Genomic DNA, 17723 nt, shown 5'->3' on the forward strand with positions numbered 1-17723 from the left:
ACCATTAACTTGGGTTTGAATAGAGACTGGGGGTGGCTGGGTCATTACACATATTGAATCTATTTCCCCGTGTTAAGTATCCTCACACCTTCTTGTCAACTGTCTAAATGCGCCATCTTGATGATCACTACAAAAGTTTTTTTCTCCTGCTGATAATAGCTCATCTTAATTAATTAGTCTCTTACAGTTTGTATGGCAGCTTCCACTTTCTCTGTATGTACTCCCTGCGTGCTGCCCCTGCCCCGAGCACTGGCCTGCACTCCCATTGGCTGGTTTCTGGGGGAGGGCGGTGCCTGCTGGCGAGAGTTGCGCAAAGCCGCTTGCACACCTCTGACTAGGAGCTGGACCTGCTGCTGGCCATTTCCGGGGCGCAGCGTGGTCCATGGTTCCAGGATAGGTAGGAAGCCTGCCTCTGCGCCCCGGCTGCGCTGCTGACCGGGAGGCACTGGAGGTAAGTCTGCACCCCAACCTTGTGCCCCAATCCCCTGCCCCAGCCCTGAGCCCCCCCAAACCTGGAACCCCTTCCTGCACCCCAAACCCTTCATCCCCAGCCCCACCCCAGAGCCTGCACCCCCAGCCAAGAGCCTTGACCCCCTCCTGCACCCCAAACCCCTGCCCCAGCCCTGAGCCCCCCCAAACCCAGAACCCTTTCCTGCACCCCAAACCCCCATCCCTGGCCCCATCCCAGAACCTGCACCCTCAGCCCAGAGCCCAGATCCCCTCCTTCACCCAAACCCCCTGCCCCAGCCCTGAGCCCCCCCCAAACCTGGAGCCCCTTCTGCACCCCCCAAACTTCTCATCCCTGGCCCCACCCCAGAGCCTGCACCCCAGCCCAGATCCCTGACTCCCTCCTGCACCCCAACCCTGTGCCACAGCCCAGAGCCCCCTCCCACACCCTGAACTCCTCATTCCCAGCCCCAGCCCTGCACCTCAACCCTCTGCCCCAGCCCTGAGCCCCTCCCACACCCCAAACCCATCATCCCCAGCTCCATTGGGTTGCGGGCATCAACAATTTTCTTCAACTGGGTTCTCAGAAAAAAAGTTTGAAAACCACCATCTTAGAAGGTAGCAAAGGTGGCAATCACCGTTCTTGTGAGGAAAAGAGAAGTTAGCTGAGATGGGCTGGAGCTGTTACTGCTGCTCCTGCTAAAGTTGAATCCTGTTTCATCCCAGGGATTCAGCTGGAGCCAGCAGAGCTGGTGATATCATCTGGGTCCTTCCACTCTTGTCTGGTCTGGTTGACATTTCTTAGGATTAGGACACAGAAGGTCTGTGGTCCCAGGAGATGGTGTGGGTTGTAGCCATGATGATGAAGCTTGCTCCAATAGCCAATTTTTATCCTAAAGGTCTCTTTTGTAAGTACCCCAAAAAGGGAGTGGTGGGTGGAATAGCCCATTCCCTCATTGTTTTGTCCACAAAGTAGGCCTAATTTCTGATGCATCAATTTAGATTCACTGGTTTCTGGTTCCACACTTTTCCTGTTTACCAGGCATGATCTTAACACAGTCCTCGATTTCTATCAGGGGGCTCTTTTTGTCTGGACTAATTCAGTCTGTCCACCTCCCTTTCATACCTTGTCCCATCAACATTTGTTACAAGTTATTGTGACATTTTATGAACTTTCTCTCACTTCTTGTGGGTAAGCTCATAATTCGAGTAAATGTCTAGGCCCGATTATCACAACACCCCCAATCCTGCTACCCTCAAAGCACTCCCCATGCCCCTGTCTGTTGGTAACACTTTATCCTGATATTTTTCATTCACAATATATTTAGCCAGCTCTAAACCTGTTGGGCCTTTGTACTGCTTAAACATCTGTATGTTCGTCACCTTTCTCACTGACCAACAAAACGCTAGCAGAGCCGTATGCCAGAGTGGGAGTCATTAAACAAAATAGTAATGATCCTCCTGGGGAATAAGTTCTGCAGCTCCTCGGCTGGCTGGGGCAATTTTGTTTCAAGCATCCTCTGTTTTCCCTGGGGGAGAATCTCTCTCTCTCAACACTGGCATTCCCTTTGTTCCACACTGGGACAAGTGAGTGGCCCGTCACACTGTCATCTTGTGCCGTGTAGGGGGATGTAGTGAGACGTCTTTGTCCCACTGGCATAGGGAAGTTGCTTCAGAAGCACCCCATCCCATGAAGGAATTCCCATATTACAGATTCCCTGGTGCACCCTGGGAAAGAGGAGAGGATGGGTGGGGAGACGACTACCAGACTGTTCCTTTGGGCTGGAGGGGAGCAATCAGGAGTTCCTTCTTTGCTCTGATGGGAGAAAGGAGCCTCTAGTTGTCCCTGGCTCTCACTGGAGGGGAAAGAGCCTATTGTTGTATTGCCTTCGGCCACCTTGGGTGTGTGAGACACAGAGGGAGCAGGGGGATGAGGAAATCATTTTGCATAGTTACTTGTGAAGTTAGCTATACCTGGTTAGCATTTGGCCCAGCGAGAATGCTCATACCAAAACCAAGAAGATCTTTGCTAACTTGACATGAATGAGAAAACCCAGGGAGCACCTGGCAGCGCAAGCGGAAGGGCAGGGAGCTCGGCTGGGCTGGGGATCGTTATATGGCAGTTTGCCATACTACAGGCTGAATTAACATAGTTGAAAGGTAGGAACAGCAACCTCATTCCTAATGCGGTGCTGGGTGGAGGGGAAGGGAAGAATCCACAAATCATAATTCAGTTAGGGCAGCATCTTGTCTGAAGTGAATCAATTGTACTGTATTTAGTCATCAATCAGTACTGCTTCCACCCCTTCCCCGAGCTAGCAGCATGTTGGCAATGCCTAGGAACCACTCCAGGTTGCACTGAATCTAGTGTGCAGTGCAGCCACGCCTCTAAGACAGCAGGCCAAATCCAGGGCTGTGGTGCCTCTGACTTCAGCAGTTATGGCAGGAGTGTGTTGAGCTCCCTACGCCCAAATATTTGTCTTTCTTCCCTATTTAGAACCTCTAAACTTAGGGGTGTTGGAACAATTTGTACAGTGGGGGTGCTGAGAGCCATTGAACCAAACTGTAAACCCTGTATATGATGGAAACCGCTTCAAGCCAGAGGGTGCTCTTGAAGGTGTGGGTTTTTTGCATCTTCCCTGTGTGGGGAAACTGTTTCCCTATGTGTGGGAACTGTGGGGGAGGGTGGTGGGGATGCAGGACCGGAGTTCCCAGCCTTGCAGATGTATTAAGGGGAAGCCTCTGGTTGTGTCTTTGTGCTAGAGCAGAGGGAAAAGTGGAAAGCTGTGGCTAAGGAGTACACAGCACAACACGGGGGAGGGGGAGGGAACAAAAGGTGGGTTTAAATCCATCTTTGCCCTCCTCCAGCCCGGTTTTCTCTGAGCTTTGCCAAGCTCTGAGATTTCCCAAGTAACCAGTCCAGTAGCTGAGGATTGTCCGAGCAGAGGGAAGCCACGCCAGCTCTGTGCCACCTGCCTGTGGGATGATTCATCCATTACCAGCTACGGCTCCTATTGGGCTGCCTTCTGCCAGCAGTCCAGTGTAACAGGCACAATGCACAGCCCAGGAGCTGGGCCAGTCATTCCCATGCAGAAGGAAATGATGAGTCCCACATGGCACGTTGGCAGTCCCCTCATGCTCGCTGGAGCTGGCCAGCATGAATACGCATTCCTAGAGGGCTGTACACAGGGATTCTTGAATATTGGCCCAAAGGACATGTCAGATTGTATGGCTGGTTGTTGATTTTACAGTGTGCACACACAGGTTAGCTACATGTGTGCCATCCCATCAGTGACCAGAATCAGTGGCAGTGCCATGTAATTATATAAAATTTACCAGCACCATGCGGACTGTGAATATTCACCACACACTGCTCACCCCGCCCCCCCACTTACTGAAAAAGCTCACTCCCTGGTTTGAGTAAAAGATGAGAGTTTCACAAACAATTCAAACTGTTAGCTTGGAGGCGGGGGGGAGAGGGAATGAAATCCATTGGATTGCTTCTGTGCTGGGAATTGCTTGGGTGGCTCTGGGAACCCATTAACTTCTCAGGGTGGGCCATGCGCTCTGCTCCCTTGGGGAGTTGGAAGACAATGTCAATGGGATCGCTCTAAGGGATCTGGTAAGACCATACTGAAACCACCAGTTATAATTCAATTCCCTGGTGAGATCAGTGCTGTGTGGAGCAAAGGTGATTGGAGACACAGCAGACGGGAAATCTAAATGTTAACAGGGTCCTAACAGCTGTTTGGGTTTGAAATAAACCCAACCCACCCATCCACCCCTTTTTTTTAAAACCCCAGTTTCACTCTGCCTTCTGAAGCAGACCTGTGCTCTAAGGTTCTTGTCTGCACCCCCTACCAAACCGAGCTTGCTTTCTAGCAGGGGTGATCATTCTGCTTAAAAAGAAAACTCAGGTGTTGTGGTTTATTATTTATGACAGTAGCACTTTGGGGCCCACTGTGCCCAGCGCTGTCCAACTATACCCTGGAAACAGCTCCAGCCTTAATGAATCTATAATTTAAGCTTTAAAGACCACATCTGGAAGTGGGCTCAGTGGGGCTTCTGGTGGATTGGGGGCCACTGATAGAGAGCATTAAAACAATGTTTTCAGGAGCGGTCCCTGACTTGGGTGGGCCTCTGCTTTTGGGTGACCAACTCCAGACACCTGGGCCTGGTTTTTCAGAGATGCTGTAGACTGGTGATAGCTTTTGGTGCTGGCTGGAGTCCTGGGGGCTCAGCGCCTCTGGAAAGGAGGCTAAGGTTTCCAAAGCTGGACAGGAGGTGAGGGGATTGTAAGTGTGAAAAATCGGAACACTTCTTTTGTGGGGGGATAGTTATGTCTATAAGACCAAGTCCCTAATCTGTGGAGGTCTGCTCACCCTCCTTGGCACGCACGAACTGAAGCACTGGAGGTCAGTGACCCCCCTCGTTGCTGGGAGGGTGCTCGAGGCAGCGTTGGCACATCTGGCGCTGGCTGGCGGATGTGAAGGGTGGCGATGGGATCCCGTGGAGCGGGGGCCGGAGCTAGAGCCCATCCGAGGCAGCCAGGGACAGAGGGCGCCCGGCTTTGGCTCGCGCCGGCGCTGGGGGCGCGCAAGGCTTAGAGCGCAGAGCCTCAGCCAGCAGCAGCCAAACCCGCCCGGGCCCCCTCCGGCGCGGCGGGTGAGTTGGTGCCCAGCAGGCCCGTGCCGGGAGCCCGGGCGGGCAGGCAGAGGAGGGGCGGCTCCCTGCGCGGGGCGCGTGCTGCTGGCTCCTGGGCCGCTTTGCTGGGCAGCCGGCAGGTTCCCCGGAGCGGGCAGAGGGGCTGTGGCGCCCAGGGCGGTGTGTGTGTGTGTGTGTGTGTGTGGGGGGGGGGGTTAGCTTTAAATCCCTGCCCGGGCTCAGCGCTTGGGGGCTGCCTGGCCAGGGAGGGGTCTCCCCACGTGGCCCTTCGGGGAGAAGGGAGAGTAGCGCGAGCCAGCCAGGCAGCAGCTCCCTGGAGCGGACTCCACTTCGCTTCTTTGTTCCCTCCAGAGCGCTCCCCCTCCCCCCGCGCCTCCTTCCCGCGGCTCCGTCGCTCGCTCGCCCCAAGAAAGGCGCCGGGTGGATTTTTGCCATTGGCTCCCTGAGCGCTAACGGACGCGGGGCTGCGGAGCCGCCGCAGCTTCCTCGCCGGCCCCGGTGGCTGCATCCCCCCGCCCTGCGCCGGGGCGGGCCTGGGGGGTGCGCCTTGCTCCACGCGCGCCAGAGAGCCGCTGGGAGGCTGAGGCAGAAGATGGAGCCCCTGGCGAGGAAGTTCAGCGCTCGGCTCTAGCGGGGCCGGCCTGCCGCCTGTGCTCCCCGCGCCCTGTTGCTCGCGCCGCCCGGCTGCATGGCCCGATGGCAAGGCTTGGAGGCGCGGAGGCTCTGAGCCGCCGGAGCAGAGGGGGCTCTGGCGCGGCTCCTGCGCGGAGTTAAAGGCGGCAGCCGGGGATCGGACCTGGCCTTTTGGTTTGCAACAAAGACCCGAGACGATGCTGCGCCTGGTTTAACCCCCGGCTCCGGGGTGGAGCGCGCGGATGCTGCCTAGGGGCTGCGCCAAGGGACTCAGCCTCTCCGCCGCTTCCCCCCCAGCTCCGCAAGCTGTTACCCTCCGGGACAGCCGTCTGCCTGCAGCCTGCCTGCTCCCTGCCCAGGCGGCGGGGCGGTCGGGAGAACAGCTCTGTCTCGCGGGCGGCCAGATCTAAAGCATGCCTCGGGGCTGGTTTTGAAAGGCAGAGGAATGGAGGAGACCCAGAGCGCTGGCCATTAGACTGAGCAGCTCAGAGCGGGGGATTGCCGACTGGGACCGCTTCACCCCCCTTCCCCCTCCTCCGGCTCTGTTGCTTGGTAGTTGGTGGGTGCCTTGATTGGATCGCCTCTCTGTTTTCTTCCAGGATGGCTCGCTTTGGGGAGGCGGTGGCTGGCCGCCTGGGACCCGGAGATGCGGGCTCTGAGCAGAACAGGATCCGCCAGGGACCCCCCGCGCCTTCCGGAGCGACCCCGGGAGCCTTCAAGCAAACCAAAGCGCAGAGGGCAAGGACTATGGCTCTGTACAACCCCATCCCAGTCCGACAGAACTGCTTCACAGTCAACAGATCCCTCTTCCTCTTTGGGGAAGATAACATGGTCAGGAAATACGCCAAGAAGCTCATCGACTGGCCATATCCTTTCCCTCCTCATTGCCCTGAGGAAACCCCTTGCTTCTCGTGCCCGGATTTGCATCGGTGCAATTCCACACCACATGTGTGTTGCATTAGCTGGCAGGCACGCAGCAGTGTGTCTAAGGTAAGCGCCTGCCTTCTGCTTTCAGTCCAGAATCTTTGGCACATGGAGGCAGAGTGCCTGGGGTAATCGGGTGCGCTCCTCTCCACCCCCTGTCCCCATCCAGGCTTGCATTAATTTCGGTTTTCAGGCTGTCTCTTTCTCCCCTTTCCTGGGCTTGGCAGGGAGAGCGGAAGCTGAGTGTGTTGTCTCCTCGGGAATAAAGGCTCCAGTTAGTTGACTTAAGAACTCTGGGCTAGAATCAAATTGGTCCCAGCAACTGACTCCAGAGACTCAGTTTTGGATCACCCATGGGGTCATGTCTGGCAAGGAAGCTTGGGTGCGGGTGTGTGTGTGTGTGTGTCCGAGTTCGGACCTACAACCAACTCACAGCTCAGCTCCTCAGCTTCTCCTCCAACTCTGTAGACACGCAGAGAAACTTAACAGGGGTCCCCCTTAGCTCATTGATGACTCTTCCCTCCTTCTCCCCAAGCCTCAAAGGTCTTGAAATCCTTTTGCTCTTTGTTACTTGCTGGAATGGAGGAGGCATTGTGGAGAGTGGATTCTGTGTTTCACTTTATGGGAACAGACCCCTCCTTGATTCTGCAGGACTCTGCTTCCTGGTATGTTGCCTTCTAATAAATGCTTCATTTTATCCTCTCTCCCAGGGGCTCCCATGCCCTCCCCAGGCCCCCACTGAGACACACAGGAAAACTCTGCCTTTTTCAGTGCTGTGCTGGAACTGCTAAGGGATGGCTACACTGTTTTGGCACCCAACGGCCCAGGGTGCACAAGAAACTAGGTTGCTGCCACTTGTGGCAGAGTGAGATGCTGAAAATTTCTGGAGGAGGCCTCCTCCACTCCCCCCTCCTCTATTGGGCTTGAGTACCAGAGCTGAGGTCAGCTGCCTAATCTTAGGTGGTGAGTTATATGGGCCCGTGGTGCCCCTGCTCCACCAATATTCAGGAACATGGGCCCGGCTCCACCAATGTTTGAGCTTATATTTAATCAGAGCCATCCTATCCATAAGGCAGGCGGGGCAAGCACCCAGGGCTCCGTGCTTTGGGGAGCCCCAAGCTTCAGGGTACTTGGGATCCAGGGCAGCCTGGGGGTAAACAGGGGGCCTGGCACCGGCAGCAGTGGGGGGCCTGGTGCTGACCTGCCCTGCTCTGCCCTGCCCCCACTCCACCCCTTTCCCCACGCTCCTGCCCTGCCTCTTCCCCCATTCCACCCCTTCCCCCAAGCCCCTGCCCTATCTCTTTCCAGCTTCCACCCCCTCCCCCGAGCGATGCCAGGAGCTGGTGGAGTGGGGTGGGCTGGGGCTGGGTCGCTTGCTGCTGGTGGCGCCAGGCCCCCCAGTGACCCCTCAGGCTGCCCTAGACCCCACATCCCTCTGAAGTGTGGGACCCCCCAAAGTGCGGGGGCAGGGCCGGTCAGTCCTGGCTCTGCTTGGACCCATTCTGGGCACCAGCAAAAATTATACAAACCTGGCGCCCATGGGCAGGGGAGTGCAAATCCCTTGGGTGGGTTCAGGGCCTCAAGAAGCTTGTGCACTGCTGTCCAGCTTCTCCCCAACCAGGGTGGGTATTGCTGTTTCCCCTCCTCAGCCATCCCCCCTTCCCTGGCTTCACCCCCCCAGCTGCTGTTCTGCGGGTGCTCCCCATGCCCCCACTGCTCAGCCCCATGCAGAGTTTCCGAGATGCTGGCGGCCCCTCTTCTGAAGGACGCCCCCCTTACAGCCTCTCTGACAGCTCTGTGGTATCCAACACTGCTGAGAACTCTGCCTGGGGTTACCCCAGGAGCCCCTCCCTTGTGTCCAGCGCCGGGCACTGGCTCAGAGAGCTCTCCTCTCCTTCCGTGTGTACCCGCAGGGAGCTCCTAGTACCGCCGCAGAGATCTCCCCCTCCCTCCTAGGCAGCAGCCCAGTCTCCACCCTCCTCATCAGCCCTTCTCCAACGCACGCGTTCAGCACCATAGACAGCTCCCCAGCGCGCGGCGTTCCTGCCGGCACTGCGTGGCGCTCGCCAGGAGATTCTGGCCAGGGCACGGGTACAGCTGCTGCTGATGCTTCAGCCGGGACAGTTCCCTCTTCGTGGTCAGCCGTGTGCCAGGAAGGACGCCCTCTGTAAAGTGTTGGCAGCACAATGGAACCTCCGGGCTCACCCTGCATCGCTTGCTGTCCAATGTATTGGAGAAGGAAGATTTTTGTGTAGGGTTGGGTGGGATACAGGGCACCCTGGAAGTTTTGCAGTAGGATGTGGGAGATGGGTTGCTTTCACACTGCTCTCTTCATAGCCTCTTCGGTGCAGAAGGGAGCCAAGCTGACAAGCTTAGAGCTGGCCATATTCACTTTTTAACTCTGCCCTATATTTTGCACTTGCAGTGACAAATATCCATAGTTTCGGCCATTACTTTTCTCCCCGGACACACTACTTGGCTTGCTTGAGGGAGCTGACGACTCCTTGCTTGGATGTAAAGGAACTTGCCCTGGTACCAAATGAAAATTCCCTTCATCCACTGCAAAGGGCTGTTTTTAGAAAGGCTAGAATATAAAAGGAGGCTAGAGGGACTGATTGAACAAAAATATGCCAAGAAAATAGTCCTGTTAACACCGAGGCCCCAATTCAGCAAAACTCTTAAGCACATGCTCAAGTGCTTTGCTGAAATGGGGCCAATCCCCCTGAGTGACATGATAAAAGATGTTAGGCCATTGGCGGTGCACACAAGGTAGTTAAGGCAAATGAAAGGGCTTTTTGTTATTGAAGGAGCTGCTTAAGTCTATTAAATACTTCAGATGCTTTATGACAGGTTTAAATCTCATTCTCCTAACTATCCATATAATGTATTACTCATCTCTGCAGTCTGGGCTGAGGTGTCTGATCACAAGCATCAAGAGATATCTAGAGCCCAGGAACATCTGTGCAAATTTCTTTGGGTCACCGCATGCCATTTCTTAGATGAATAAACCTCATTTTCCAAAATATGCCAAATTATTCATAAGCTTTGTTTTCTGAGATGGAGGGAGGGGCTAATTAATTTGCTTTATCATCATTTATTTGTATGCTGCTGATGGCTGGAATCCCCAAGTGGGTTCCCTTGTATTAGGTGCTGTACACATACATAATATAAAAACAGTCTCTGCCCCATACAGCTTATATTCATAGTGCTTTCCCACTATACTTAACCTCCCCACACACATTATTCTTCCCAAGAATTTACAAAGCATGACAGTAGTTTAGCTTTTAGTTACATTTGTCAAAGTAAATGCTATATTCCCATGCAAATAGTAGCCACAGTTCTAATTTAAATATTGGAATCCTGGTCTCCTTCTGATCACTTGTCCATTGAACAGATGGAACATATGAAGGTCTCCTCTTTCCAGGGAACTCATCGACCTGAAAGCATTCATGCTGTTCTTCAGCACATTACCTGGTAGCTTCTGCTATCTCTTACGTTGACGGGGTTTTTTGACAGTAACCTTGTACAATAAATGTGTGTCTTGGACAGAGTGGAATATGCACTGAGAATGAAAACTGAAATGCGGTTAGAGGCAAAGCGCCAATGCTGTGAACATTTAATCTTTTCAATCTGTCAGCATAATACTGTGATCCTTCTGTTTTAGACAGCATGGAAGTACCATCATCTTGTGCTGTGGCAAAATGTCTGGAATGACAGGACAGTTTATATTGCTCTTCAGTGGAGTGAGAGCTCAAAGTGCAATAATTTAGGACAGGGCTAAGCTTATAATGAGGGGGCATGGTAATTGCATACTATTATCAGATAATGTAAAATACTTGTTGTTTTCTCCTTGTAATTGTACACTGCTGCAATCAGTTAAAAGGGATAGTGCCTTTAGCCAGTGCTACTGACTTCAAACAGTTGTGTGAGTGTCTCCACACTTTACGGCAAAGCCTGCTGTTTGAATCCCAGAACCGCCTCTGAGCCTGCAATCAAACTAGTTGATGGAGGAGAGTATTAGATCTTGGCCACAGTAAATGAGAGGGTGACTTGCCCAAGGTAGGAGGCTGGCTGTTTTCAGCGGTGATTGGTGCTGGTTATCACGGGGATAACACAGAGGAAGACCAACTTGGATCAGGAAGGTGGGGGGAGGAGAGGTGCCTTCTTTATCAAAATCCAGTTGACTAGGTAATAGGGATAAAAATAACCTGGTGATTCAGGCCTGTATATCTGCTGGGTAAATGTGTAATTATAACCAGCAGCCTCTTCAGTTTTGCTTTTCAGTGTAAACAGGGATGATACATAAGGAGGAAGAAAGAGAAATATGAGACAAGGGCTTTCTTTTCTTGTGGGGGATCCAATCCTCAGTCATACAAAACTGAAAACCAGATTTATTAGTTCAGGTGGAATTGCCCCTTTTTTGCTGTTAGTGTGCAAAATACTGAACAGGAGCTGGTTGTATTTTAGCTGGAGGAGCATTAGAATTGTTTTTCTTAAGTCATTTTAAAAATTCAAATGAAAATTGAATTACATCTGTTAAAAACAAAACCCCATTTCTGCTCCCTTGACTGCACTTGTTCTGTCAGGGGAGCAGCTGTCAATGCCCAGACCTCCTGTTTTTATTTCATTTGCCTGGCTGCCTGGAGAACTACAATTCAGTTAGTGTGAGATGGGAAGCAGCTTATCAATATCTGCTCAATTCATCTTCTATTAATCAGGTTTGACCACAACTCGACCAACTCCCACCTCTGAAAAAAGAAAGTGGGAGGGAAAAGCAACCAAAAGGTGTGTTATGATTATGGCTCCTTTTCCCAAGGACTGACTCCTGTGCATCTTCATGAATTATACATTGGCCGTGCAGGCTTTCCGAGGATTACTTGGTGAATGCTGACATGCAAAGCTGTTGGGCTGATCTGGAGGTGCATGAGAGCTACTGCAGAGGGTCCGCTGGAGAAATATCCTGGTATTTTATTTTTTAACCCCTGTGTTGCTACCTAGGGGCTTGATTCTGCAAGGTTCTAAGCACTCTGGCCCTGATCCAGCAAAGCAGTTGAGCATGTGCTTAAACTTTAAGCATGTGAGTTGTCCCATTGGCTTCAGTGAGGCCCTTATAGTAGAGGAAAGACAGCTGTAGAAATCTCCTGTTTTGATAGCCATCTTTCTTCTGCCATACTTCTCTGAAAGAGAGACCAAACCGATGGGTATGAATAAGAAGAGAATTTATTCTCTTCTGCCTCATCTTCCACCCTCAGCTTGTCTGGACACCTGTGCGGTAAATAGTGGGCACTTTTTCTGCAGGTATCTTATCCCAAGAGAGAAACAGAATCTCTTTGTGTGTGATCTGCTGGTCCCTGGTTCCAGTCCCCTTTCTTCTTCTCTCCTGGTATCCCTGTTAATTCAATAAACAGCAGGGGGCACAGGGTCCCCTTGATGCTTGTATGTATCCCCTTGTTAATATTTATCCATCCACACTGAGGGGGAGAATGGCCTTCCTTGAGACTTGCTTCTGACTCTCTCTTCTCCAACATCCCTATGCTAATCAAGGCCAGAACTCTCTATGCAGCAATCGCTTAATTCAAACCCCCTCCCACCAGGAACCCTGTGCCAGTCTGGGACAGAATGGCGGTGAATTTCCACATAGTTGTAATTTACAAGATAGCTGTAATTCAAAGACATCCCAGTTGCATTTCCATTAGTACTGCGTTCCGAACCAGCGACAGAGCTAAGTTTTGGACATAGCAGCCTAGCTGTCCCTCCACGAGACTGGAATTGGAATTAGTCTGTGGATTTTGTTCTGTAGGAGATGCACATGGTTTAATTTTCTGCTCACATCACTGATACACAGACTGAGGATGCATTCCTGTTTGCTGGCTGCATTGGCACTGCCCACTGAAAGCCAACAACGCCAGAAAGGAGCCTCATTGAGATGTATTAGATTGTTCAGATGAAGGACAGTTGTGTTGATTGTGGTTGTCTAAAACCTCAGAAAGTGCTAGTTAACCCTGTTCAACTCAGGAAGCACCTGCCGCTGTGCTGGGTGTAATGACTTAGTGGCAGTGTGTGTATCATAATCATCCTGCTTAACTGGAGGAATTCACACAATGGCCCAAACGTGCAGGGCTAAGCTGGCTTGTTGCTGGCCTCCTGACAACATTTCTTTCTCTCCCTTCACCTTCATTACTTCTTCTCTACTGCGCTCGCTCTGATGTCATCTGCATCAAAAGTTCCAGTGGCAGAGGTTGTCTTGTGACAACCATCTTGCAACAGTACCCATTGAGATCCCAGATAGCGGGGGCCACATTCTCCACTGCCTTGCATCCTGTGAGGTCATTTGCACCCTTTGCCCCCATTATGCAGTCACTTTGCACAGGTGTACAAAGCAGTGGAGAAGATCCCTGAGGATCTTCCTTGCATTACTTTGTCTGGACCCAGTGAGGACTCTAGCAATGCCGTGACAATGATCAGTGAGGACCCGCTGTGCAAGCTTCCTTATGCAGCGCCCTATTGAAGCCCAGCTGTTCTCTGTCAGTGCCCAGCCAGGGCCATCAGTAGGTGCTTCCTTCACAGTGCCCTGTCAGTGCACAGCAGAGCCCTGTTAGTACCTAGCACGGACCAGCTGTGGGGGGGTGCCTGACTGCAGTTCCCTGTCTCTCGTGCCCAGCCACAATTCCAGCACGCTGGCTTATGCACTGCAGTGCCCTGTTAAAGGTGATCAGGGCCCAGAGAGGAGCCTTTAGAAGAGCCGAAAAAGTTTTGCATGGACTTGTTTGAAACAAAACTGGCTAGTACTGGGGATTTCCTAATGGGAGTAACTTAATCCATTGGCGTATGCCTCGGGATGGTAGCATGACCATGCTACCTGAGAGAAACATTCTGAGCCTTCTGACATCTTTCTGTTGTTCTTTCAGTGTTGCTTTCTTTGCCTTTCATTCATTAGATTTCAAGCCTGCTTTGGGAGTAGGTGTAATGGCAGGTCCATCTTTCTGACAGCTGGAGAGAGAGAGAGAGAGGCTGCCTGTCAGATGGTGAATTTAAACAGAAACAGCTGTTGTCATGGTGACACCAAGTTGCATCCCATTGCTATGGTAATGAAAGTTAAAAAACTGATGTTAAGGCAGCAAAATCACATGTGATTCTTCTTTGTTTGAGAGAGAGAGAGAGAGAGAGAGATTTGGTTTCCAGTTAAGGCAAGGCTGGGTGGAGAAAAAAGATTTGTATACATGTATGACTGCATATATGACAGGTAAAAACCACATGCATACAACTTATTAATATATGTATATATGTATAAATTACAATGGCCAAATTCAAACCTTATGTAGGTGGGGGCAGGCAGTAGAGTTGTGCCCACTTACACAGATCTGACTTTGGCCCTTCATGTAGATTTAGAGCGTGAACTTTTAGAAACATATACCATGTTTTTTTAATGCTTCCAAATACTAAGTCTGATTCCCCTGTAACATAGGCTGACCTAAATCAGGAATAACTTCATTAAAGTCAGCTAAATGGCACTGACGTGAAAGAAGGAGAATTAGGTTCAATAGCCCCAATCCTCCGGTATGATGGAGGTCTCTTTGCTGCAAGACATCGGTGTGAAGAGATGAGGAGGAGGGGCTAGGGTGATTGTACACCACATCTGTGCTCCCCCAATAGCCGGGGGCTGCTGTCAGCTTCTTTGGCGCTCTCTGCAATTTAGAGCAGCCTCTGCGCTTTTTTAGCTTGCATTGGCAGTAACAGTCCTGTCGAGGGCACAGCTCCAATTGAGGATTGCTGGAGTGCAGCACGCATCAGCCATACCTCTTCTTTTGGCCATGTTCTGACAGGCTCCCTGCAACTGGGGCTCCCTAGCTGCTCAATTTAGGCACCTTCACAGTTCTTGTATGCTACTGGAGACAAATGGACCATATCAGGCACGTAGGCCTGGCCCATTATTTGTATCTGTATCATGGTCAGGGCTTGGGCAGTCATGCCTAGTGGGTAGGACTGGAACTAAAGATCAGAGATGGAGTCGGAAGCCAGGAACCAAAGCAAGGCAAAGGAGCAGGGTCTGTCACAGCAGCCAGGTTAGGATCCGCCTAGTTGCCCAGGCACCTTCCTAGTGTTCCCACCCAGCTTAATAATGTGCCTGGACCAATCAGGGACTCCTGGAGCACTGCCAATCAAGCCCCTTGTGGGTGCCATATCCTGTGGTGCTTGGGCCCACGTGGCTCACAGCCCGTCAATCGTGGTGCCGCCAGAGCTGTCAGGTGGTGGTGTGAATGTGGCAGTCGCTTAGGGACCAGCAGACCCACGTGGCAGCCCTGCAGCTCCTCCCCATATGGAGACATGAATCAAATGCACATACCCCCACACACATTATATAAAAATATGCCATATAAGGTATATGCATAGAGTACTTTCAGTGCTATTTGTGTACCCAATGGCAATTGGTGTGTGTGGGTGATAGGTTTAGAGAAGTAATTCAGTCTTCTTTCAAGCATTAAACCAGACTTGAACTGGACAGAGGCATGAATGTCACAAGACTGAGTATGTTCATGAGACCATTGTCGAAATTCCAGTGTTCAGAGCATTGAACTAAAGACAGAAACAAACTTCCCTACCCACTGAAGAAAGGTTCTTCACTTTCTTGTGTCCCCTTTCCTTGCCCCAGCAGGGTTAGTGAAGTGGGGGTTTGGAGAAGCTCTGGGCTGAATTTGGGACAGTACCACAACTTTATTTTGTGAATAGAATCTTTCATGCAAAATGTACCCCAGAGTACCTTGCAGCGTCTAACAGGAAGGGGCAGAGAAGAGAAGTATTGCTTTCAGCTGTGATTTGGAATTAGATGGAGCGCTGGGGAGTCAGAGAGAGGAAGGCTGTTCAAGTGACAGGGGCTGCGGAGGAGAAGGCTCCTTCACAGGGGTCACGTCATGCGGAGGGAGAGAGAGGAGATTGGTGGTGGACAAGCAGAAGGAAGAAGGGATTGGGAGCAAAGAGATGAATGAATGAATGAATGAATATAGAGGCTGAATTCCCTCTCATCTCAGAGGGTAGTGCTTCCTCCAGGGTTTGGATTAGGGTCTATTGATGGGGGAAGTCAGAATCAAATGAAGATGGAGATGGAGAAGAAGCCTCGGAGAAATTGGTTCCTTGAGTGCAGGGCTGGGGGATCATTGGTGAGGCAGTGTAGCAAATCCTGATTTAATAAACATGGGAACTGAATTCCTGCCCCTATCAGCTGGTTTCTCTAAGGCAGATTTTAAATGGGTCCAGCCTTTATGCAGATGCTAGCATAGCTTCTTTGATGCTGCATGTATCCCAGCCCCCATTCCTCTCAATCCCACCCTTCTACCAGCACATTTCATTTCTGAAGGCAGGGAGGGAGTAGGCAGGAAGGCAGGGAGAGGCAGGAAGGCAGGGAGGGAAGCTAGCATGATCTCACTGCTTTCAGATCACTAAGTCACAGACGCTGCAGGTGAATCTGTGAAGGCTTTCTGCAGCACTCAGCCAGGGTGTGATTTATGTCCTATCCAGCCATTTGGGCATATTGCATCAGCGTGCCGTCAGCATCATAAATCCCCCTTCAGGGCTTGGATCTGGGCGTGCTTTCTGCATGAGTGAATCTGGTTTTAGCTCTTATCCTAGACCTGTTCCTGTGGTGGGTTCTGGTGCAGATGCACACTCTCTTGTAACCAGAGGGAAGCACCCAGTTGCATAGAGGCTGCTCCCCCAAAGCCCATATTCCTTAGCTGGCTGCTCTTCCTAAGAGAAGGGAAAGAGCTCCACATTCCCTTCTGTTGCTCTGCTGAGCTAATCCCCACGTGGTAACTACAAAAAAAGTTCTGCCTCTATCTCTCTGATGTAATTCAGTAGTTGATGGAGGAAGAGGGCTCAGCACCGAGCACCATTGCCACTATTACACAGACTTATGGCTCAAGCCAGACCAGGTCAGAACCTAGTGGAGTGGTCCCAGGGCAGGAGATAGCTGGGGGTGAGGGAGAAGTATGGGTTATTGCTGAAGCCTGGGCTAATTTCTGCCTGGCTTGGTGACTAACAACAAGTCAACACTGCTGCCACTGGCCTCTCATCTCCTTCCCCAGCTTGAAATTCACCAGGAAGGAAATTAACAAACGGCAGGTGTGCAGCAGGGCTGGAATTAGCTGAGTTGCTAGGGAAACAAGTCAACTATTCAAGGGAGAGAGCATTGGATAAAGGGGATAAATCAATAAGAAAACCTATTTTTATCGTTTCCCTAATGATCTTATCCGAGAAGCTAGATGAAGGTAAAATGAGAGAGCTGGCGAGAGACAGGCTCTCATTACTAGGCTCAGAGGGAGGCAAGTGTTACTGTGCATTTTGGGTGACTGTAAGTTTTTTATAATTAGACACCTAACAAGGAAGGAAGTGGGAGAGAGACAGGACATCTTCTGGGGGGTCCCCATCTCTGAGCTGGGAGGATCATCACCTCCTTGGCAGAATGAAAGGCAGACTGATTTTAGTGTTTATTGACTATCCCCTCACCCTTTTGCTAATAGTTTCCAACTCTTACCTCTCCTGGGGTGGGGCAGAGGAATCTGGGGATATCCAGACCATTTACAGCCCAGTTTTCCAAAGTGCTCTCTGATTTGGGGTGCCTCAGTCTTGGGTCCAAACTGAGAGACCATGGGCCTAATTCTCCGAGGTGCTGAGAGTGGCCAATGATGTCAGCTGGAACTGTGGGTGCTCAGTGCTGCTGGGATGTAGGGTCAAGGTGTCACATGGTGGGCACCTAAAGCATGAGGCTTTGAAAATGAAAAGCCACTTTTGAAAATGTTGGCCCTAACTCCTCCCTTGATCTGAGTGAAGGAACCTTATCCTCACACTGGCTGGGCCAGCTTAATCAGGGACACTCGCTCAGTGCTAGGTGTTCTGGAGGAAGGGGTAACACAAAGGCAGGAACACCCAACGTTGACCCGTTTGAGGGCTTCATTGGTAACTTGCCCAAGAATCCCACCTCATTTGTACAGAATGGGGCCGAGCAAAGCTGCCCTCTTCGATCTGGAGGTATGGGGCCTGTGGAGGCTACAGATCCCTGC

The 17723-nt window shown here is 51.6% G+C and overlaps 1 protein-coding gene across 3 annotated transcripts in view; it reads left to right on the forward strand.

Annotated features, from left to right (window-relative positions):
* The first annotated feature begins 6345 nt into the window (after nt 1–6345).
* The window catches only part of CACNA1E (calcium voltage-gated channel subunit alpha1 E), a 225220-nt gene continuing 213842 nt past the window's right edge, over nt 6346–17723 (forward strand). For all 3 annotated transcript variants that reach the window (XM_077823463.1, XM_077823464.1, XM_077823465.1), the window contains exon 1: nt 6346–6611. In XM_077823463.1, coding sequence (XP_077679589.1) covers nt 6346–6611 — 266 coding nt within the window. The remainder of the gene's footprint in view (nt 6612–17723) is intronic.

Source organism: Eretmochelys imbricata, chromosome 8 (genome assembly GCF_965152235.1).
Source record: "Eretmochelys imbricata isolate rEreImb1 chromosome 8, rEreImb1.hap1, whole genome shotgun sequence".
In the NCBI taxonomy this organism is placed as follows: Eukaryota; Metazoa; Chordata; order Testudines; family Cheloniidae; genus Eretmochelys; species Eretmochelys imbricata.